Consider the following 25212-nt stretch of genomic DNA (forward strand, 5'->3'; position numbering starts at 1 on the left):
CTGCAGGGGCAGAGGGGAAGGCCATTACAAAGCAAACCATTTCCAAATTACCAGTATTACCAGTATTCGTACTTTTATAACCTCAAACCACTCCCCCTACTGTCCACTAACTTCCTGTACCTCACTACCGCCCTCTAAGATCAAACGGAATATGACACCACCCAGGAAGCTTATCATACTAACTCTTTTTCCCCTCCTACTTGTCCCTTACCTAGCTACCCTATATGAAACCTGGTCTTACATAGGCTTCCACCACCCAGGCTACCAAACCAACCCCTCCCCCATAATTAACAACAGAGGCCATGACAACTCCCTACTCACCCTCCTTGTTAGAACTCAAACGCTATGTAATTATCAAACCTACCAATATTAGGCCAAATGATAAACATTACTACAAACTTCTACTCAAAGCCCTCAAATTCATTACCACTCTGAATCACAGACTAGCCACAGATGGTGATATCCACCCCAACCCTGGCCCTTCCCCTCCACTCAATTCTAATTCCACCCTATCCTCCCCTCCACTTCTCAATCTAAACTCTAGACCCTTTAACTCTCTTCTGACCTGTCATCTAAACATCAGAAGTGTAAACAATAAGACTCACAACCTACATGCCCTTTTAGCTACTTGTTCCCCAGACCTACTATGTCTCACAGAAACCTGGCTTAAACCAAGTACGAAAGACACACAAATAATCCCACCAGGGTATGATATACTAAGAGCAGACCGAACAACTCGTAAAGGTGGCGGTGTAGCCATACTCTACAAAAATACATTACAAATCTCCCTTGCCTCTCCACAACCCCTCCTAACAAACAATGCCGAAATTCTACTTGTAAAACTTCAACCAAACAAACATAAAAGCATAAATATAGCTTGTATTTACATCCCCCCAGGCAACAATAATAACAAAACCTTAGAGGACTTTCTCCACTGGTTAACTCAAACTCACCCCCAGGAATCCATAGTGTTAGGTGACTTCAACATCGATTGGAATTCCTTCTCATCTAGCTCCCCATCTAGCAGCATAAATCTACATGGCTTTTCTCAGCTCATATCCACTCCTACCAGACTAGGTAAACCCCAAAACAAAGACAGCATCCTGGACTGGATCCTTACTAATAAAGATCCTGACCAGTACTCAGCAGGTACTCACCCAGAGGACATGAGTGATCACTTACTCACCTATGTTATCAAATTCAAGAAAATCACCCCCTTCTTACAACCATAAAAAAAATCAGGAACAATAATAAATTCAACGCCTCCATTTTTCAAACTGAACTTAAAGCCCACAACTGGACAATACTCAAGTCTCTTCCTCTTGAAGAGACAGTTATCTACTTCAACACCACCTTCCTCAAGATTCTAGATTCCCATGCTCCAATACGGTCCATTAGAACTAAAACCAAAACCGCACCATGGCTCTCTAAGGAAACAAAATACAAAATCCTATCTAGAAACAAGATGTGGGTCACATGGCGTACCTCTGAAGACCTACACTCCCACCAAACCTTCCGGCAACTTAGAAATGAAACTAAAAGAATGATCTTAAATGATAAAAAAAACTTCTTCCTCCACCTCCAACACAAACACCTTAATAATCCACAAAAATTCTGGGCAGGCTTAAACAAGCCCCTGCACCCAGGCCAGGCAACCACCCCCACTCCAACAACTTGCAAACAACAGTGCCCTGTAAACATTGCTAACACATTCAATAGTTTCTTCACAGAAACTATACAATCCCTGGCCACACAATTCAAACAAACAACCAGCCCACTCCACTACCCATGCCAACAGAATACTACAACTACATCAGATCATCTATTTACCTTCGATCCAGTACCCATATCCTCTATAACATCTCTTCTTAAAAAACTAAAACCCACTAAGTTAGCAGCTGACCTTCTCCCAGCTGAGTTTCTGCAAAAAGCAGCTGAGGCTATTTCCTATCCCGTCTCCATAATCATAAACCATACCTTGTCAGAAGCCTTCATCCCCTCCATATGGAAAATGTCCCACATTATTCCTCTCCATAAAGGTGGTAGCTCACTAGAGCTAACCAACTACAGACCTATAGCTATACTCTCACCCCTGGCCAAAATTATGGAAAAGTGTGTCCACAAACAACTGATGGAACACCTCACCAAAAATAAAATTCTAGCCAACTCCCAACATGGCTTCAGGCCAAATCACAGTACCACATCAGCCCTACTATCCTTTTCTAATACCATCAGTAACTTCAGAAACAACAATAAACTATCATCTGCTCTTTTCTTAGACCTCTCCAAGGCCTTTGATATGGTGAACCACATTCAACTCCTCCATACATTAAAAAAACTATCACTCAGCAATTCCACGCTGAAATGGTTCCAATCCTACCTGTCCAATAGGCAACAGGCTGTTCTATGGCAGGACAAATTATCCACATGCCTACCTGTTACACTTGGAGTTCCCCAATGATCTATTCTTGGCCCTCTTCTCTTCACCATCTTTGTTAATGACCTGCCCACAATCACCCCCCATGCCACATGCATTCAATATGCAGATGATTCGACTATCATCAGCACTGCCTCCAACCTGGCAGACCTCACTGCTTCAACCCAAGACACCTTCAACCTAATAGAAAAATGGTTCTCAAGTCGTCAGCTAGTTCTCAACTCCAACAAAATAAAACTACTTACTTTCTCACCCACTAACAAGACTCTTCCCCCCCACCTTCTCTATTACATCCTCCAATGGAATCACTATATCACCAGAAGCTCACACAAAGCTATTAGGTGTTACCATTGATAACGCCCTTAAATTTGACACCCATTTCAATCTAACCATCAAAACCGTCAATAAAAAGCTTGGCTCTCTCTATAAAGTAAAACACTTTCTCACTCCTCACGCTAAAATTACAATTGCCAGCACACACCTACTATCAACTCTTTTCTATGCCTCCACCCTCTTTACAAACCTAAACAAGACAACCCTTAACAAACTTGCTTCTTGTTACAATCACATAGCTAGATTTGCCACAAATTCCACCTTTAGAACGCACCACTGCACTAACTTGAAGCAACTAGGGTGGTTAGAGTTTTCCAACCAACTCCATTTCAACCAACTCAAAACGGCTCACCAGATACTGTATCACCCAGAGAAAACACCAGCTCTGAAAAACATCATTCACCCCTATATTAACCTGCAATCTTTACGCTCCTCCAATAAGATCTTAGCTCAAACTACCAAAGCCAATAATTCTGCTGGGGATTTTCTATTCTCAAACTTTGTAGGTAAAATGTGGAACTCCCTACCGACCATGCTCACCTCAGAACCTTCACTCCTACAATTCAAAAAAAAGCTTAAACCCCATCTCAATACTCTCTGGCAATGTCCCTGTTCCAAACCTGATTAACCACTATCATTTATCCTTCTCTTACCTCACTATCCTTAATCGCTTTTTAACAAGGCGCCTTGCCTTTGTAACTTACCTATGTTTTTTTTTTATATGCTGCTATTTTTTTCCCAAGATGTGATGTATCTTTATATTGTATTTAGAACTCAACTATCTTCCTTTTTTGCATTAACAATGTTCATATGTCTGTTATGTACCTGGAGCTTTTCTCCCCGGGCCTCCGCTGAAAATGGACATGTATCCAGTCGGACTCTCCCGGTTAACAAATGTAAAATAAATAAATAAAATATCTGTGACACAAGATGCATATAGTATAAATATGGGTTATATCTGGAATGGCTGCACTGAAATTTCATAGAAACCTATGAACCTATGAAACATGCACATGAAGCTTCCTGCTAACCCAGATTAAATAATTAAACCTTGCCATAATACCATGCTTCTTATCACATTATCTTATTTAGGGCATGCGTCTATGTATATACTGTTTGACTTTATCAACTGTAACCAGTCTACTCTTTGGACCTCATGTGTAATTTTACAGTATAAAAGTGTGTCCATGTACTGCTTCCAATGAATATTCACTATATTTTGTTTTTTTTTACATTTATTTTGTGTGACTTTCTAATTAATAGTTCCAATGTCTTTGTAAATATCATTGTCTTTATGTTTTGTTTTTTTTTAAACTTGTGGAGCTTTTCTCCCCGGGCCTCCACTGAAAATGGACATGCATCCAGTTGGATTAGCCCGGTCAACAAATGTAAAATAAATAAATAAATAAAATGGATAGCCCATTGCATTCATTTCTGCTACAAGCACCATGGAAAACCTACACCACGGGATAAGATCACATTCCACTAGGGCTGCATCTACCTCTACGGCATATCTCAGAGGAGTCCCTACTAGGGACATCCTGGAAGCTGCTACCTGGAGCTCTGTACATACCTTCACCAAGCATCACCACCTGCCTATCTTTTCTAAATCCAGAACTGGATTTGCCACAGCAGTCTTGCAGGGCTTAATAGCTGGCCCTAATGCTCTTTAACTATCTCATCCCTTCCTTAGCTTTGGGAATCAACCCAAATGTGATGACTGCAACAGTGAAACATGAAGAACATAGTACAGTTGTGTACACTTAGCATAAATGTAGATGTTAGAGTGTATTCACTGTTGCAGTCCTGGTTACCCTCCCTCCAGCCCCCTGATTTCTCTTGGCTCTACCTTTCCTTCTTGTTTAGTATATATTTTTTCATGTGTATTTGCTTTTTGATGGGGGTGTACCATACCGTATAATTGCTTCCTATTGTGAGGGCACCTGACATCTGGGGCAAGAAAGACTGATATAATGGCGTCGGCTGCATGTTTTATACCCCTGACGACCTGACGTCATGGAAGAAACGACAGCATCTGACGCAGAAATCTGAAGACACTGGTATTCAGGTTGGCTGAGGGCTACCAGGCAGATAACCCAAATGTGATGACTGCAACAGTAAATACACTCGAACATCTACATTTATGCTAAGTGTACACAACTGTGCTTTCTCATCTGTAGTACATTGATATGCAAGTTGGTCTCTTGGGGGTAACCACATGCCTTTGACACTTCTTCCCAATAAATGCCCCACCCCACCCCAGTTGAGAAGCGTCTGTACTCATTGTGCTTACTGGGTTCGGTAGAACAAAGGGTCTGACCAGAAAAAGATCTGATTGTATCCACCAGTAAATGTTACTTGCAAATTGGAGTGAGGTTTACTTGAAAAGATGAGTTGTGATAGACTGGACCACTGTACAGCTATAGTTTATTGAGGCACTCGCATAAAGAAGCATGCAAGAGGAAGTAGTTTTATGGCAGCTAATATCGGCCCAAGTGCTTGAAGTACTAACCTTGCTGGAGGAGATGGATGAGAAAGGATAGCCTGAATGTAGTTTCTAATAGAAGTAACATGATGGAGAGGTAAAGATGCTGTCTGTGTTGTCTAAAACTGTCCTGATGAATTCCTGGCTCTGAACTGGTACCAGTTTTGATTTGGCAAGATTTATCGTAATGCCCAAAGTGTTGTAAATCTGGAACAGTAAGTCCCTGGCATGTTGAACTTGATGCTTGGAGGGGGCGGTTAGGAGCCAGTCATCTAGATAGGGAAATACCTGGAATCCCTTCAGTCTCAAGTGAGTTGCCATGCTTTTGGTAGCCACCCTGGGGGCTGTGTGGAGTCCAAAGGGCAGAGAGTCATCCTTGTGCAGAAAAGGCAGGGTGGACTGAACTGTGACCATTCGGAACTTTGCTTTCTTTACATACTTGGTTCAGTTTGCTTAGATCCAAAATGTGTCTGAGGTCCCCCGTTTCTTTGGCACTAAAAAGCATGAATAAATTCTGAATCCTGCCTGGTCAGGTGAGACCTTCTGGATGACTCTTATTTTTTCTAGCAGCTTTTGTATTTCTTGTGCTGCGGGCTTCCTGTGACTGGATGGAATGTTGTAAATAGTCTTCCTCTGATAATGAGGAAGAAGGGAAAATGGTATGTAATAACCTCCGGATATTCTTGGGTTCCTATTAGCAGAGCGAAAGACCATAATCACGAATACGGAAAGAGCGACACGTACTGCGTGAAATACTGAAACGCAGAACGTCCAAAATGGCGAAAATGGAAATGTCCATGTGCAATGGTTGGCCCATCTGCGGTATAGCTCCGTAAGGTAAGTGTGCGATAAATAGGACTTTAGGGTTAGGATGTGGGTTAAGGCAAGTTAATAGATAGGTAATGTATGTAAGATTTAGTGTAGTGTTAGAAGTAGGGTTTTATTTAGCTTGTATGTATGTGAATTATTTATTTGTTTTGGGTGTATGTCTGTAGGGGAAGTGTGCAGTAGTTACGGACCTTAGGGTTAGGGAGGGATTAAGGATAGTGCATAGATTGTTGTGTATGTGGGGTTTAGTGTAGTGTTGGAAGTAGGGTTTTGTTATATGTATGTGTATTTATTTTTTTGGGTGTATGTCTGTAGGGGACTTGTACGGTAGTTACGGACCTTAGGGTTAGGGAGGCGTTAAGGATAGTGCATAGTTGTGTTTGTGGGGTTTAGTGTAGGGTTAGAAGTAGGGTTTTGGTGCTTTGCTTTAGGTTAGAAGTAGGGTTTGGTTAGTGTATGTATGTGGTTTATTTTGTTTGGGTAGGTAGTATGTAGCGGGTGGTGGGTTGGCCGACTATGACAGTTGGTTATTTTATTTTTCGCTGTTTAGTGCATTCAGGATTTTTGTGGTTCGTATTATAGGTGTCGACATTTAGGTATTTGGTTAAAAGGTTTTTCAATTTGCTAATTTATTTATTTTACATTTGTTAACTGGGGATGTCTGACTGAGCCGAGAAGGCCTTTTTTCAGCAGAGGCCCGGAGAGAAAAGCTCCACAAAGAAACATTACAGATACATTTAGTTATTTAGACATGATCAGTATACACACAAATTACAAAAGACATGTTTTTACAGTGGTATGCGGCACATCAACAGTTACAGTGGAGAGAACAAACAAAAGAATATTAATTTAAAAATAAAGGTAATTAATAGATTTATGGTGTACAGGTGAAATTTGGAACATAGGTAGAATACATACATAGTACACAGGTACAGTACATACATTGTAGATTAGCCAGTGTTTGTGAATAAGATTGAAAACTATTATTAAGTACTCAAGATTTAGTATGTATACTCAAGGTTTAGTAATATAGACCCGATATTCTTCTTAGCACCCAGGTATCTCTAGTGATGTTTATCAAGGCGTCTGTGTACAAAGAGAACTGACCGTAGACTGCCTCCAGAGTTGGACAGTCAGGTAGCACTTCAGGAAGACTGATGGGGCCTGTCTGAAAAAGAATCTCTAAAGTCCTGATTCTGTGGGCCTCCTCTGCCCCTAGGGCAACGTCTACTATTAAAAGTTCTCCCCCTGCCTCTGGAGGAATTATCCCTATGTGAATCCTGGAAAGGTCCCTGTGATTTATGGAGCCACATTTTCATGCCACCTCTCTGGTTCCTAGAGAAAGTCCATTTGAGGCATCAAAAATGTGTTTCCCATGGCAGAAAGGGTCTTCCTTGTTCACTGCAGGAAAGCGTATCTTTTACTGATGGCCCAAACAAGGGAGTGCCATCAAATTGGGCATTAACAAAGGACATCTTAAAGGACTCCGCAAAGTTGCATAGCCGCATTCAGGCCACTCTCCTTATGGCAGTGCCTGAACCGGCTGCTTGAGGTCCCTTCAGCTGTGGGAGAGATTAATCTTGTCAAAGCAATTTAAATAGATGAGAGTGACCAGTTAAGAGGAAGTCCTTTTGAAATCCTCAGCAGACATGGACTTCTTTAGTCAAATCTCTTTGAAGACTAGTAAAGTGCACTAGATAATTAAGTGACCTCGGAGCAAAAGTAGTTGAGGCGAACACCCGTTTTCCAAAATTGTCCAACACTCTGGACTAAAATGGACAGAATGATCTGTTTTGCTAGCTGTATCAACTAGGACTCTCTTGCTGCAGTGGGGTCTGTCTGCAGGAGGGGCCAAAAACTTGTCAGGACGCTTGGGGATGGGTGGGACAGTATCCAGCTCCTTCCAGGGCCAGTGGGAAACCAGATCAATAAGTTCCATCTGCCATGGGGGTTACCCAAGACATAGATGGGATAGAACCAAAAGAACACAGATTTTTCGGGAGAGGGGATTTGGGATGACCAACCACTCTTCTGCTTCAGCATCTCTAGAATATCACCAAAGGAGATGTCATCCAGTCGTGATCTGGGGGGGGATCCCTCTCCATCATAATTGGTGTATTCCAGGAGAGAATCCATGGGGGAAGTCTGTGCCTCCTCTTACACTTTCTATTCCGGGGCACCTCTTCTATGGCATGTTCGGGAGAGGTGTCAGAGAGAGTGGAAGTTCCTGTACTGGAACTTGTTGGAGACTAATTGGAACTTGGCTGTCCCTGTCGAATAGGTCTGACCTGCTCAGAGTTTGGAACTTGAGAGAAAAGTGGTAGGATCCAAAACATGAGAAGACTGTTCTCTCTCGAGATAAAAAAAACCCTTTACACTCCCTCGGAGGCTGAGGGACTGGAACAAGCCTCGACCCGCACCCTCGGTGCCGAGACTTCAGAAGGTAGATCTAGGACACCCCCGGATCCAAGCCTTAAGGGGGGGAGAACCGGATCCATACTGTCTAGGGCCGAAGCTCCGAGGGGGAGGGATGGATCTGACAAAAATGGAACCTAGCCTACCCCCTCGGATCCAATGCTGACACTTCAGCTCCGAGACCCATCCTGGTCCGAGAATATTGCAGCAGAACCAGTCGGGGAAACAGTCTGAGTGGAGGGGGAAACTTTCCTAGGATCTGGCACCTAAACTCTTGCCGATCTCTGATCTTGGCGCTGCAAAACCGCTGGACGGATCAGAGAAGGAGAAATAAGTCTTAGATGTGATAAGGCATATACTCACTGATACAATAGGGGACAGAGCTTGTAAGACCTCCATCTGGATCTGAGCTGTAAGAAGCTTTCGCATTATCCTATCCGCACCTGCTTCTGACAAACTTCTGGAGGACCTAAAGGAAGTGGTGGATGGTGGCTTGGACTGCTTCTTGGGAGTTTGTAGAAGCTAAGCAGGCAAACCGGGCAAAATTGGTTTTAAAACATATAATGTGAAGTTCGTTCAATCTCGCCTTCATTCTTACTCATGGGATCGGAGCCGATCCTCGGCTCTGAGTCGGCCCAATTGCAAAGCTCATGGTCTCTAACAGCTTGAGGCCAAAGCCCTATCCCACAATGCACCTCTACTTTCCCCAAATCTAGTTTGCCACTGCAACGTGTGATGTTATGTAGTCCTATCTTGCCTACATTCTTACCCGTGGGTTCGGAGCCGAATATCAGCTCCGACTTGGCTGAATTTTCTAGCTCGAAGTCTTTCATTGGCTGGGCTAAGCAGGTATCCCATGGTGCAATGCTCCATATCCCCAGATCTCATTTGCCACTCGTGTAGCTCGGACATGGTCTCGCTTGGCTGTGGCTAAGTACCTTTTTTCTTGTCTTAAAGAAAAGTTTTTGGGTTCATAATCAAAAGCTGTTTTCATAGTTATTGTCTAGTGTTTTTGAGGATTGTGTTTACGTGCTTGTTTGTGTGGTATCCCGCTGACTGTTCCCTCGGGCTAGGCCCATTTCAGTTAGAGGGCCTAGGCCTTCTCCTGTTGCCTTTGTGTGTGTGTACGATCTAAACCATTTAAGTTAGAGGTTTGGGCTATTACCTTTCTTTGTGGTCATAAACCGTTTTTTTTGTTTGAGGTTTTTGACTTGCTTCTCTAGTGCGTGTGTGTTTGGTCACTGTTAATTTTTAGTTCCTGTGTTTTGTGGTGAGCGTCTGTGAGTTCTGTCAGACTTTTTTTTTTTTTTGCGTATTTTGCTGTAGTTGTGAAAATGTCCAAAGATTCCAAGGAGCACAAACCTTCGGGTTTCAAAAAGTGCTCTAAATGTGGGTACAAAATGTCCATCACCGATGGGCATTCCATTTGCGTCTATTGCCCGGGAGCCATTCATCTGCAGGAGTCCTGCAGTTTTTGTCATGCGTTCAGCCCTAGAGTTCTCCAAGAGAGAAAGAATAAGCTGATTTTAAAGGGGCTCTTGAAACCCTCTTTTGAAGAGGCTATGGATTCGTCTCTCAGTGGTAAGTCAAAATCTGCCAAGTCTAAAAAGAGATTTCTGGCTCCGTCAGCTTCATCAGAACCTCCGGAGAAAGTTTCAAAAATTGCATCGACCTCCTCAGCTCCACTGTCCTCGGGGCCGCAGGAAGCATCTGTGTTAGCGGAACCGGCGTCGGCTCCAATTATATTGGAACGTATTAGGAGCCGATCGCCCAGTCTCAGACCAGTTTCTCCTGAGAGGAGATCTCGATCTCCCTCCCTGTCCTCCAAATCCTCCAGGACCCTTTCGGATGTGGATGTTGATAGGGTGGTCCAGAGGCTCCTACAGTCACCAGTTTTGGCAAAATTATTTTCAGCTCAGGAGCCCGTCCTGTCCCCATCTTCGATCATTCCTCCTCCGAGCACATCTCTGTCTTCGGAGCCGGAGTGTCCCGTGCTGTGTGATGTTCCTATGCCGGTTCCGATGGCCCCTTTGGCTCCATCGGTACCGACATCGGCTCCGACCCTGTTGGCTCCGTCCTCGGGATTCTTCGGTTGGGCCCGAGGGGGACATCTTGGGGCTTATTTCGGTTCCGAGTCTCCCTCTCGGTGCCTCGGCTCGGGGAACTCAGACCCCCGTCATGGCTTCGAAGGCTGGTCGCTCCTCAGACTCGGGGGGGCTGTCTTCGAGGCTATGCGGACCGCGCTGGCCAGATCATCAGTTACATCAGGCGGGTCGGTCATTCTGTCCCCCACCACTCCGGTGAGAGCCTCTGATCACCGCCTATCCATGGACAGCGGAGCATCAGAGCCTAGGGATACCCCCACGAGTGGTCCCCAAGTTTCTGAGGACCCCTTAGAGTTTGTGCCTGAGGAGCCCCTAGAAAGAAAACGTGCAAGAGGAAGCACATAGACTCCCAGGATGAGTCCCTCACCTCTGATACTGACCTCGAGGAATCGGAAGGGTCCCCTAAGTCATCCTCTGATGATGTTTCCTTCTCCGACATCCTGGAGATACTGAAACAGAGGTGACTGGCCGTCCAAAGCCCCTTCCGAGGAGGAGTCAGTATTCCTTAAGGCTTTTGGTACTCAGCCCTCCGCCTTCTGGGTGTCTCCACCCTTCGACGAGCTCCTTGATCTTATATGTCGAAGTGTGTGGGAAAACCCTGATTCCATGGAGCCTGTGCCTAGGCATCCCAACAAGTTTCTTTCCGCCCCCCCCAGGGCAAAGAGTTTGTCTAAAGGAGTCCCTGTTGATGCCATGGTGGTGGCTGCAGCCACTCAGAAGGAAGTAGCAGAGTCTTCTTCCTTCGTCCATCCTCCTAACAAGGAGTCTAGGACCATGGACCAGTACGGGAAGCATACCCTCTCGTCAGCAACCTTTACCTTATGGTCACTGAATTATCTGTCTCACTTCACTCTGCTCCAGAGAGATCTCCTCAAAGAGTTGGGAGATACTCTTGCGGGTAACATTCCTGAGGCGGTGGCCAGACGGTTAACGCCCTGGTCTCTACCCTCAATTCCATTGTCAACTCATCCATGAGGCTCATTTCTTGTGCAGCCGTGGGAGCTAGTAGGGCAGCAAGCTCAGTGGTCGCCCTTAGAAGGCAAGCCTGGCTGCGCCGGTGTCACTTTGCGGAGGCCTTCAAGTCTTCCTTCACTGACGTCCCCTTTGATGGTTCTTCTTTGTTCGGAACCAAAGTGAAAGACACTCTCACCAGATGCAAGCAAGAGGGAAAGACCCCGTCTGCCATAGGGGTCCATTTTTCCCTTCCCTCTAGGCCTTATCCCAAGGCCCGGTGGGGGGGGGGGGGGATGTGGTTCAAAAAATCAGAGGTTTTTTCCTGCCGCACAAGGTAAGCCCCCCCCTCCAGAGGAGGGGGAGGTTATTCAGGGAGACGCCACCCTAGAGGCAGAGGGGGCCCCCGCAATTTGGGAGACCGCGATTCCTTTTGTGGCTCTCCCTACTCTCGTTCCTGAGGGAGTTCCTGGCTGTGCTTATCCGGAGCCAGTCGGGGGTCGAATTTCGTTATTTCCGTAAGCCTGGGAAAGCATCACCCAGGACCGATGGGTATTACGGATAATTTCCGGAGGTTATCTCATTCCATTTACATCAGACCCCCCTTCATTCAGAAAAATCCCAGACGTTCCACCCAGTCAAAGGGATCCAGCAGCCTCAGAGGTTTCAAAGCTGCTGGGAAAAGTAGCCATCCAGCGTGTCCCCTCAGACCAAATCGGATTAGGGACTTACTCAAGATTCTTTTTGGTGCCGAAAAGAACAGGGACCTGAGACCCATATTAGATCTCAGCCAACTGAACAACTATCTCACCACAGCCCCCAGGGTGTTCACCAAGTGTATGGCGGTGGTGACTGCTCACTTGAGACGTCAGGGATTCCAAGTGTTTCCGTGTCTGGATGACTGGCTCCTTACCACCCCCACCAGGAATCAACTAGTTCAAACCAGGGATGCTACCATCACTCTGTCACCAGTTGGGTATAACAATAAATTGAGAAAACTCTGCTTTATTGCCCTCGCAGCGTGTTACCTTTATAGGAGCAGAATTAGACACCATTTGAATGCGAGCGTTTTTACTGCAGGAGAAGATCAGAGTCTTACAACAACAGATACACATGCTGATGCCCCTGAGGAAAGCGAAGGCAAGATGGTTTCTCCAACTCCTAGGGACCATGGCAGCAACTATCATGTTGGTCCCTCTAGCAAGATTGCACATGAGAATTCTCCAATGGCTCCTCTTTGTTCAATGGTCTCTCCAAAGATTTCCACTTTCTCACCCCATTTCGCTCACGGACAGATGCAAGCAGGACCTCGGTTGGTGTCTCTGTACCAACAATTTGGATGGGGGAAGGCCCTTCATTCCACCCATCCTGGTTGCCATGGTGACCACGGATGCCTCCCAGATTGGGGGGGGCATTATCTTGGTAGGACAGTCCAAGGCACGTGGCAAGAGCACGAGATACATATAAACGTCTTGGAGATGAGAGCAGTGCTATTCGCGTTGCAGGCACTTCAGAGTGTTCTACCTCTAGGGACAATTGCGATACACTCCAACATGTCAGTAGTGTGGTATCTAAACAAGCAAGGGGGGAACCAGGCCTTTACCCTCTGTGCAGAGAGGCCATGCGAGTGTGGCAGTGGGCAATAACTTCCCAACGGTTTCTGGTAGCAACGCACATTCTGGGGAAGTCCAACGTGATTGCGGACAGGCTAAGCAGAGCTATTCTGATGCCTTACGAGTGGTCCTTGTATCGCCTGGTTGCAGAGTGAATCTTCAGCAAATGGGGTCAGCATTGCTGCGACCTTTTTGCCAGCCTCCTCAATGCAAAATGCAGCAGCTACTTCACGCTGATCCCCCCACAGGGGGAGTCGCCCAGGGAAGCTCGGTTCACGATTGGCCCTCCAGTCTGCTTTATGCTTTCCCTCAGTTTCCTTTGCTGTCAAAGGTGATTCAGAAAGCGCAATCCTTGGGAAGCAGAATGATTCTGATTGCTCCACACTGGCCTCGCCAAGTCTGGTTCCCTTTTCTTCAGCAATACATTGTGGATACTCCTTGGATTCTGGATCCTCAACTAGATTTACTGACGCACGTCGGGACAGTTCCACCCCTCCCTGATGACTCTCCGGTTGACAGCCTGGCTACTCCACTTCCGTCGTTAGTCAGACTTCATAAATTTTCACCAGAAGTAGTTCATATATTATCATCCACTCACAAGCCTTCTACTAGAAAGATTTATTTTAGTAAATGGAAGAGGTTTTCTATCTGGGCGCATACCCGAGGCATTGATCCTTGCACAGCTCCAATCGCTTCAGTATTGGAGGTTTTGTCCATGCTTTTCCATCAGGGTTCCGCATCAGCTACCTTCAAAGTTCAATTGGCAGCGATCTCTAATTTTCATGTCGCTAATGAGCCCAGTCTCATGGCTCATAGACTATGCAAGGCTTTCCTGAAGGGTACTCTGTTGCTCCGTCCCCCGGTTTCCGAACCAATCATGCCCTGGAATCTCAGTTTTGTTCTACAAGCTCTTACTTTACCACATTTCGAGCCTGCAGCTACCTGTGAATTGAAATTCTTGACCTGGAAAACAGCCTTCTTAACTGCTACCACTTCAGCAAGGCGAGTTTCAGAAATTCAAGCCCTCTCCATCAAACCTCCATATTTAATCTTCCATAAGGACAGGATCTCTCTTAGACCAAACCCTTTGTTCCTTCCTAAAGTGGCTTCTGTGTCTAATCTTAATCAATCCATTGATTTGCTTGTGTTCTTCCCTCACTTTTCGAACAAGGCAGAATTTAGATTTCATCAGTTGGATGTGCACAGACAATTACGCTTCTATCTGCACCGAACAAAAGATATCCGGAATTCTGATCAACTTTTTGTTTCCTTTTCGGAAAACAGAATGGGGTCCCTGGTCTCCAAGGTCACTCTATCCAGATGGATATCTAGTTGTATCTCTTTCATCTACCACGCAGGAGGACAAGATCTGCCATTTCCGGTCAAGGCTCACTCTACTCGGGCTGTTTCTACATCTACAGCCGATCAGGCCAAATTGTCAATGGATGATATATGTGCTGCAGCTACTTGGGCTTCTCCTCACACATTTGTTCCTCATTACAAATTGGACGTGGTTTCTAGGGGCAGGTCGTCCTTTGGCTCCACAGTTTTCAGGAATATTTTCCTATGAGCCACCCAGGATGTAGGTGCTAGGGACGCTGTCCCACGGGTAAGAATGTAGGCGAGATAGGACTACATAACATCAAATCTCGCCTCACATTCTTACTTACTCTCCCACCTTCCCCCTTCCTGGAGGATTTGGAGGTTAGGTTGTTCATCTGCAGAGTTCCCTTACTTGGCTTATTCTTTTACCTGGATGTTGTGTATGCATGGGGTACGAATGAGTTTTCGCAGCAAACTAGATCTGGATATATGGAGCATTGCACCATGGGATACCTACTTAGCCCAGCCAATGAAAGACTTCGAGCTAGAAAAGTCGGCCAAGTCGGAGCCGATATTCGGCTCCGAACCCACGGGTAAGAAAAGTCGGCCAAGTCGGAGCCGATATTCGGCTCTGAACCCACGGGTAAGAATGTGAGGCGAGATGGACTACATACATCGAATGTTATGGTGAGTACATAACTTCTTGTTTCTCTACAGCTCAGGCCGTTTGAGAGAAGTTCTTTTTTGTGGAAAATTTTCTAAAAAAATTACTATTTACTACCCGTTCGAGATTTATAAAAGCTTGTGTTTAGGATAGATTATCCCTTTAAGGATTTCCCTTCGTTTTCTGTTATAAAACCTTCTGTTCTCGTTTGTTGTTCATTGGCCCTGTTGGTTCCTGTTTTTTCAGCCAATTTGGCTTATGCCCTATCCTTTAAGCCGAGTTAGGCTTTTTGCAGTTTCTGCAGTTTTTTGGTAGCTGTTTCTTGTTGCTAATAACATTTAGATTGTTCTCTTTGATTACTGAGATTGTACTGTTATTTGTACTGTGTTGTAATTATGTCTGAGAACGTCAAGTCAGGGTTTAAGAAGTGCCCTAAGTGTAATCAAAAGATGTCTGTTACGGATGGCCACACCACCTGTGTCTACTGTTTGGGAGAGGTCCATCTCCAAGAGGTTTGTTCCATTTGCCATGGATTCAGTGCTAGGGTTTTGGCAGAAAGGAAAGGGAAGTTGGTGGAGCGTGGCTTAAGTCTGCTTTCCAGTCAGACTTGGATTCTGTCAAAACCTTCTTCAGTAAATTCAAATCCGAAGAGCTCTTCGGTTCCGAAAGTCTCTAAGAAAGCTCCCGTCTCAGCTCCATTGGCCTCAGAACCGACCATACAGGTAGTTGGTAGGAGCCGGTCCCCAGTCTTGGAACCGGTATCCCCTACCTTGAGATCCCAGATTCTGGGTTCACTGGCTCCATCGGTAGATTCCTCTCAGGCTTCCGGACTTTCTGATTCAGACATGGATTGTGTGGTATGGAGACTTTTGCAGAATCCAGTGCTAGCTAAAATTGTGTCTGCTTCGACTCGGAACCGACAAAGTCCTCTCCTGTAGTTTCTGCTTCTCCTCCAACTGGAATTAAGACATCAGAGCCTTGAGGAGCTATTCAGTCATTTGTGGAACAGTCTGTGCCAACACTCACTTCGGACCTGTCTGCACCAACAACCCTGATGTCCTCTGCTCCAGTGGCAGAATCTGGGAGCCAACACTCTCCTGTCGATTCCGGGGAGGGTTGTTGAACCGATGCATCGGTTCTTACTCTCCCCCTTGGGGCTTCAGCGCGGATGAGTTTGGCTTCTACCTCTGTCTCAAAGCTGGCGGTTCTGGTGCGGGAGGAGTCTAAGGTGTCTTAGGACCCGGGTGCTTCCTTGTATCGGAGCCGTGGTGCCTTCGATGCCATGAGGAGGGTTGTGTCCCCCCGGACAGCCACAACCTCTGAAATGGCCACCTCCATCTGGAAAGCACCAGAATCTTCTCTGCACTGCAAACCCACCGTTAGTGTAGGGACCCGGAGTCTCAGGATGCCCCTTTGGGGAAACCCTGCTCTTCCGAGACCTCCCCAGAAGAGGTTATGTAAGAGGAGACATTTAGATTCCCCTCTGGAATCCATCACGTCTGATACTGATTTGAAGGAATCAGAAGGGTCCCCAAAGTCCCCCTCTGAGGATATCTCCTTTGGGGATATCCTTGAGATCCTTAAGCAGAGGGGTGACTGGCAGCCCCTTAACCCTAATGAGGACGAATCGGTGCTCCTTAAGGCTTTTGGGTCTCGGCCCTCCACCTCTTGGGTGTTTCCACCTTTTGATGAGTTGATGGCTCTTTTGTTTCTAAGGGCATGGGAGTCACCGGATTCTATGGAGCCTGTCCCTAGGAGGCCCAACAAATACATTTCAGCTCCTCATAAGTCCTTTTTATCCAAACTCATACCTGTTGATGCCATGGTGGTGGTGGTGGTGGTGGCAGCCACGAAGAAAGAGATGTCTGAGACCTCTACGTCTGTCCATCCTCCTAATAGGAAATCTAGGATCATGGACAGATACGGCAAGTGCATGTTCAGTTCTACAACCTTTGCCCTTCGGTCATTGAACTACCTAACCCATTTCACAAGGCTTCAGAGAGATCTCCTGAAAGAGCTTGGAGATGCTGTACAGGGCGCAGTAGCCAATTCAGTTGAGGACAAAGTGACGTCTCAACTTGCTACCCTCAATTCTATCATAAACTCTTCCATGCGCCTCGTATCTTACGCAGCTGATGGGACGAGTAGGGCAGCGGGTACAGGAATTGCTCTGCGGAGACATTCCTGGATGCACTTATGTTCTTTTGCAGAACATTTTAAGTTGTCATTTGTGAATGCCCCTTTTGATGGTTCTTTGTTTGGACCAAAAGTTAAGAGACCCTCACCAGATGTGAGCAAGACTGAAAGACTCTATCTGCTGTAGGAGTCCGTTTTTCTACCCCTACTAGACCATATCCTAAAGGTCAACGGGGAGGGAAAATGTGGTTCCATAAAACACAAGGAGCCTTTCCGAACTCACAAGGTGAAGCCTCCTTCAATGGCAGAGGAGGAGACAATGGTGGAACACGACGCGCATATGGCAGAGGGGGTCCGCAGAACCAGGGTGACAGGGATCAGTTCCTTGGGAAGCCCTATCAGCACTCCTGAAAGGAAGCCCGACTGTCCTGCTCTGGAGGCAGTAGGTGGACGTTTGTCTTTGTACCTAGGCACCTGGCTAAAAATTTCAGAAGACCGATGGGTACAAAACGTTATATCCAGAGGATATTTCATTCCCTTTCATTCACAATCCAGATCAACAAAAGGAATCCCAGACCTTCCTCCCAGTCTATGGGATGCAGTGTCAGTAGAGGTTCAAAAACTATTACAAAAAAAGAGTCATCCAACCAGTCACAGCAGACCAGCAAGGATCCGGAACTTACTCAAGATTCTTTTTGGTGCCAAAAAAAACAGGGTACTGGAGACCAATTTTTGGACCTCAGCAGAATCAACAAATATATAGTAAAGACAAAGTACCAGATGATCACGCTTCAGTCCATATTCCCGTTCTTAGGGAAGGACAGTTGGATGTGCTCTATAGATATCCAGGATGTGTACTACCATATCAAAATGGCCAGGCCATCCAGGGATCATCTACACTTCAGGCTGGGAGCCAGTCACTTCCAGTTTCGGGCCCTGCCCTTTGGTCTCACGACAGCCCCCAGAGTGTTCACCAAATGTATGGCAGTGGCCATGTCTCACTTGAGACATTTAGGAATATTGGTGTTTCCGTATTTGGATGACTGGCTCCTCACTGCACCCACTAGGCATACAGATTAGATGGCCTAGTGATAGGTCCCATGACTATGGTGTGCATGGTCCAGTGTTCAACACCTGCAATGTATTAGACATGTATGGTTATTCGGGCAAGGGACACTGCCTTAGATCTATGTTTCCAACTGGGCATTATGATAAATTCAGAAAAGTCTGCTTTGTCGTCACAGCATACAGTGTTTATAGGAGCAGACTTGGACACAGTCAGCATGTTCCTAAAGCTTCCTTCAGAAAGAGTGCTTACCCTACTACGGCAACAGATTATGGATCTCCTTTCAAAACACAAAGCACCAGCATCGCAGATTGTCAAGATGCTCGGCACTATGGCAGCAGCTATCATTGCAATACCACTGGTGAGATCTCACATGCACATTCTTCAGTGGCTGCTGTTCACACAGTGGACTTTTCAGGACTTGCCGATGAATCACCCAGTTATGATAACCAACTCTTGCAAGGATGATCTTCGGTGGTGGCTAACGTCCGAGACAGTGACTATGGGATGTCCCTTTGTCTTCCCGACTTCAGTTGCAACAGTGACTATGGACACCTCCCTGATCGGGGGGGGGGGGCATTATCAGTGATGGACAGCCCAAGGTATATGGCAGGTTCACGAGGTTCATTTGTACATCAACGTCCTAGAGATGAGAGCGGTTCTCTTAGCGTTGCAGTCCTTCCAAGACTCTCTTCCTCTGGGCACGATTGCAATCCAGTCATACATGTCTGTAGTCTGGTATATAAACAAACAAGGCGGAACCAGATCTTAGCCCCTATGTCGAGAGGCTCTACGATTATGGAAATGGGCAGAGTCCGCCGAGCGCTTTCTGATAGCAACGCACATCCCGGGGAAATCCAACATGATAGTGGACAAACTCAGCACAGCAATTCTGTTGCCTCATGAGTGGTCTCTCAAGAAGTAGCGGAAATGATTTTCCACAGATGGGGCCAGCCTTGTTGCAAACTTTTTGCAACCCCCACAAACACTAAGTTCAGCAACTACTTTACCCTGATCCTTCAACAGGGACAACCCCCGAGGGGCGTACTTGTTCACGAATGGCATTCGGGACTCCTTTATGTTTTCCCTCCATTTCCCCTGATTCCCAAAGCTTTACAGAAAGCCATTTTTCTGGGTAGGACACTTATCTTAATAGCCCCATATTGGCCTCGTCAAGTTTGGTTCCCCTTTCTGAAGCCTCATCTACTGGAGGAGCCTTGGATCCAGGACTGAGTGCCAGATCTGTTGACCCACTCGTCAGGAGCTCTTCACCCTTCGCTTCAGTCCATCAAACTGACAGCTTGGCTGCTCTAATTCCCAGAATAGCCAGGTTTCAAAATTTATCAGAAGAAGCTCAACATATTCTTTTGTCTTCACATAAGTTTTCATCCAGGAAACTTTATCTCAGCAAGTGGAAAATGTTTTCCATCTGCGCTCAGCAGAATAACATCGACCACTTTCTGGCCTCCATTTTGGATATCTTGGAATTTCTGACAAAACTGTTCAGTGAAGGAGCTGCAGCAGCAACCATCCGAGTACAACTGGCTGCTATATCTAATTTCCATATTGGTGAATCAGGAAATATGTCTAACAAGTTGCCTAAGACCTTTTTGAATGGTGCGATGCACTTAAAAACACCGATTAAATCTCCTACTGCTCCATGGAATTTGAACCTAGTCCTATCTAAGATATTATTCTCCCGCCCTTTGAACCTACTTCTTGTGAGCTGAAATATCTTTTTTGGTGGCCATTACATCAGCACGCAGAATTTGAGAGTTGCAAGCCCTTTCTATTAAGCAGCCATACTTGATATTTAACAACGATAGGGTGTCCCACAGAACAAATCCGTTGTTCTTACCCCTCACTCTTAATCAGATGATTGAATTACCTGTTTTCTTAATCACTCAAATCAGTTGGAATATATGCTTCACAAACTTGACATCTGTAGACAACTTTGTTTCTATTTGGACAGTACAAAAGACCATAGAAGGGCTGATAAACTGTTTGTCTCCTTCTCCGATTCTAAAAAAGGTGCATTGGTATCCAAATCTACCTTGTCTAAATGGCTTTCTGATTGTATATCCTTTATTTACCATGAAGCAGACATTTTGTTACATGACAAAGTCAAAGCTCATTCAACCAGAGCTGTTTCTACTTCCATAGCCTTTTTGAACAGGCTACCCTTTGATTCTATTTGTGCAGCTGCCACTTGGTCAAAGCCATATACCTTTATATCTCACTACAAGGTAGGCAAGGCCTCTAGGGACAGAGCTTCATTTGGGTCTGCTGTCCTTAGGCCGCATACCTCTCAACTGTCCCTGATTTTCAGGGACGTCCTGATTTTGACTCTGATTTTAACTCTGTCCCTCTTAATCCCTCCTAAAACTAGTGACTTTTGGAGGAAAGGTGGTGAATTACACTTAATGAATAATGAGAATAATTAAGAGTTATAAACTTCTTTTACTTAAGAAAATGTGTATTAATTCATATGCTCTGATTCTGTCAATGTTTCATGTTAATAGCATTAATATTTTAAAAGTGTCCCTGATTGTCTCTTGACTTGTCCCTGATTCTGTTGAAATTTGCCCTTAATTGGTTGAGAGGTCTGGCCGTGAGCCACCCAAAATTGTGGTGCTGGGGAACACTACCCATCAGTAAGAATTAAGGCGAGATTGAACAACTTCACATAAAGAAGTTATGTACTTACCATAACATTCCATGTGAGTTGTTCTTCTCGCCTTCATTATTACGACCCCTCCCCCCCCCACTTACCCCTATCCAGTGTCTGGAAGTTCGAGAGGTTCTGCGTTGGTTTTGGTTGTCCTGTTGTCCAGTGGAGCTTCCTCTTACTAGTTGTCTGTATGATTTCTTTGAAATCTGGGGTAGGTTTAACACTAGTTGGCAGCAAACAAGATCTGGGAAGGTAGGGGTGCATTGTGGGATAGGGCTTTGGCCTCAAGCTGTTAGAGACCTCGAGCTTTGCAACTGGGCTGACTGGCTTTGGATCCAGTGACTTAGGATCTGGGGGGGGGTACAGTTGGAGCCGAAGCCAAAGGCTTCAGATCCGATTATCGAGACTTCTTCAGATCCAGGAAGTCTGATCTGAGTATCTCCTGGTCTTGGTTGGTGGCTCCAGCAAGTACTTAGGGGACATCGAAGGAGCAGACTTGGTTGTTTTGGAGGGGGTTTGAGCCCCTGTAGTGGAAGAAGGTCTGTTAAAATAAGTTTGTTTCTTTTGTCTTCCAGGGCTCTAGGATTAAAGGTGGTATAGATCCTACACCGTGTCCAAGTGGTTGGCCCCCAGGCAATAAACACACGCCTTGTGGGCATCTGAGTTTGGGGTCATATGCCCACAAGAAGTGCATTTTTTTAAACCCTGTAGGTTTGTCCAACATAATGAAAGAAATGGAGGACACTCGCACAGTAAGGAGAAGAAAAATAATGAAGTTTTTTTTTTTTTTTTTTTTTTTAATAGAAAAAAAGGGGAAAATGCAAGAAAAGACCACCGACTGTGGTAGAAGCAGAAAATACCCTTAGGTAAAAGGGTAAGGAAAGAAAAAAGAATACCAACAGTGGTAATGGAAAAAGTCTACTGTACATCAGTACAGACAAAGGAAGAAGCAAAAGTCCCTAATGACCAGTGACAGTTAGAGGGAGGAGGAAGGATAGAAACGACAAGTTTTACTCACAGAAAACAGCTGAATTCACTTGAGAGTGGAACCTTTGTCTGTTCATGAAGGCGGCAAACAGGATCTGAAGTAGTGGGGCTGTAGTAGGGCATTATGGGTAGAGGGAGGAGCTTGAAAGTTGGATCCAAAGTCTGGCAAATGCAGCCAAGTCAGATTAGAGGATCGGATCTGGACCCATAAGTAAAGAAGAATGAAAAGGATAACATCAGATTTTATAGTTTTAAAATGAGCTATACTGTTATGATATAATTGTTTACTGAGTATATATTTGTTTAAATACAGTTGCATCTTGATTGCTTCTTTAGAAGTGTTATTATCCAATCAAATTTTTGCAATTAGTGATGTAATTATTTAAAAGCTTTGTGGGGCAGACCATTTTTTTTTGCTTCTGATGAATTCCTGTTAAATGTGATGTACCAGGATGAAAGCGCTTAACCAGTATTAAACTTTATTTAAATTTAAAGCTCATGTTCTTGGTTATTGTATTGGTGCAGACAATTCTGCTTTATTTTTGTCTCCCTGTACTTGGCCATCCATTCTTTTAAGTGGTTGCTACAGGATTTTCATCTAAGCTAGTGGTAGGTATATTTGTATATTGTGTGTACAAGTCTTGAATGGCTAATGATTGATCCTGAAAGATTGAAAGCTAAAACACTGAAACAGCAAAGTAGCTATCTTTTTGCAGGGGGGCAAGCAACCCTGCATCCCCCTGATAATTATATGTAACAGCTCTGAGATCACTCAACAGTGTGGATAGGGCAAATTCTCCAATTCCCCTGTGCGCAGTCTTGCATGGACTGAACACTGACTGAGGCGATCAAATGAGTTTTGATCACTTCTGCCAGTTTTAAACACTTTCGAGATTACTAACATTTGATTGTATGGAGTGTTTCCTTATATTTTATATAGTCTCTTGTCTCTCATATTGTGCTATTTCAGGTGACTGGTGCAAACTAGCATTTCCAAGAGCTAACTTCTAGCTTAGTATGTTAAGTAGTGGCAGGAGACAAGCACACTTGAGTGTAGGAACTAAAGGCCAAGGTTGGGGATTACAAGCCATGAAATGATAGACCAATCACTGACAAGGACTTTGTCACTGTGCTCCTTTTTGTGATGCAAGTACGTGTTTTGTTTGCATTGTCATGGCTAAGGAATGCATCAATTTTTCCTTCAGACAACAGTGCTTGAGGAGGTAGAATCAAGTTTCTGTGAGTTGCAGAGAATGGTTTTGGAAAAAGTGAAATTTGTCTCTCTGAATTGTACACTTAACTGTGGTCTTACTGGGCAGAGAGTCCCCTTTTTAAAATGCAAACGTCAGGAATATAGAAATTGTTTGGCTTAAGGTGTTTTCTATAGACAGAAATGACATTATATCATATGTTTGATTCTAGGTACATTTACATCATGGGCATTCAGGAGAGAAATGAGAAGCTGTTTTATCGTGTCTTAAAGGATGACATTGAAAGACTAATGCCGGTAGTATATACACCAACAGTAGGCCTGGCATGCACAAGATATGGACAGATATTCAGAAGACCTAAGTAAGACATTGATTTTGAGATGCTTTTATGGTATTACTAGAATGCAAATTAATCAGATTTTTATTACATGTGTACTGTTTGCACTTTCAGATCTGCACAGTTGCAGAATATTGCTATCAGCGAGGTGTCCTAGGTGTAAAGATCAAGTACCAAAGTGGGTAAAAATGAATTGCACATAGGAAAAGGCACCAGTCAAAAATTCTGTTTTATTTAAATTGCTGTCATTGTCATACTGGTGGCAAGCTGGTCGGCAGATTTATATTAAATAGTCTAACCTTTAGTAATAGTGCCTTACACCACTACTTCACTGTAATGTTCTACAGCCCATAAAGTTAAATGTTAAGATAAAAAAATGAAGTTGTTTGACAGGGATATATGCATGTACAGTGCGATTCTCTCGATGTTTGTACCCAGTCTTGCCAACAGAAGTAAGCAACTCTAAATAGGAGTGCTGCTTATACATCTGTCTTAAGTATTTTTTTTTTAAAATGCTCTTCCTAGCACAAATAACCAGTCTGATTTTGTTAGTGCAACTCTGGCCTTCATGACCGCACATCCCTGTTATTGGCAGGATGTAACTTAGCTACACCCTGTGGTTGTATATTATTGCACTGTATCTCTTGTAAAACATTGCCCTTCAGAACATTTCCCAGATATAATGCTTTAATTTACTTTGGAATTCTTTCAACTGTACCTTAAATGGATATAGTTGTATTCTCAATGGTTGCAGAGCTAGAATAGGATGGATGTTTTGATAATGAGAGTTTTAACTGGTTCGTATTACAGTGGTATGCATGGGACTGTTAAAACACTGTCATCTTTCTATTTACATCCTTGTCCCATAGATGTCTTGTATGTCATGCCTTCTTTTGTATCATTTATTCGCAGACAGTACACAGTTCCCTACCTTATGTTACTGTCATTTGCTCTCTGAAACATACACTGCATCACCTTCCTTTGACATGTTCGACTTAGATGACCTAAGGATATCCACTATTCGTTACCACCTTCTTTTGGTGTTTCTGACTTGCTCCACCTCTTTATTTTGAGATATCCATTATACACCCCCAGATGTCCATTCTTTCCTTGCCATATTTTGCCATCTTTGATTCGCTGTCATTTATAGAGCGTTGTATTTGTACCTTGAACCAACTTAACACTTTTTATGGATCTTTATCTTTTCACTTTTATTGGAATGTATATGTATCACCCTTGGGCTAATTATCTTTGCAGCTGTGCTGATTCTGTCAGCCAGAATGTGTTTTTTCCCCTTGCAATTTGTAGGTCTCTTTTTGTGTCCTGCTTTAACTTCAGTTTTCTGTTTATTTTAAACACCTTTACTGAATTATAAATTAAGACACAGGCAAACCTATATTTATATGAAAGAAAACAACCATATTAACATGTTTCTATTGACAAGCATTATACATCATGTTTTTTTTTGTACAAAATCATCAATCCAACATTGCATAAATTGCTCACTTCCTTCAGTTTTCTGTTCTGTCTCCTGTTTCTTGCACCCAGTCTTTTGTGTTTTGCTCCCAGTTTGTGACACTTTTCTTCTTTTGCCGCCTCCCTACGACTGTGTTAAATTGGTGCCATTATGTTTTTTTTTTTTTTTTCAGG

The 25212-nt window shown here is 44.4% G+C and overlaps 1 protein-coding gene across 8 annotated transcripts in view; it reads left to right on the forward strand.

Moving 5' to 3' along the window:
• Positions 1 to 25212, forward strand: part of ME2 (malic enzyme 2) — a 1978505-nt gene that overhangs the window by 820266 nt on the left and 1133027 nt on the right. For all 8 annotated transcript variants that reach the window (XM_044082071.1, XM_044082092.1, XM_044082073.1 and 5 more), the window contains one exon: positions 23437 to 23586. In XM_044082071.1, coding sequence (XP_043938006.1) covers positions 23437 to 23586 — 150 coding nt within the window. The remainder of the gene's footprint in view (positions 1 to 23436; positions 23587 to 25212) is intronic.

This window comes from Protopterus annectens, chromosome 1.part1 (genome assembly GCF_019279795.1).
Source record: "Protopterus annectens isolate FY-2018-M chromosome 1.part1, PAN1.0, whole genome shotgun sequence".
NCBI classification, from domain to species: Eukaryota; Metazoa; Chordata; order Ceratodontiformes; family Protopteridae; genus Protopterus; species Protopterus annectens.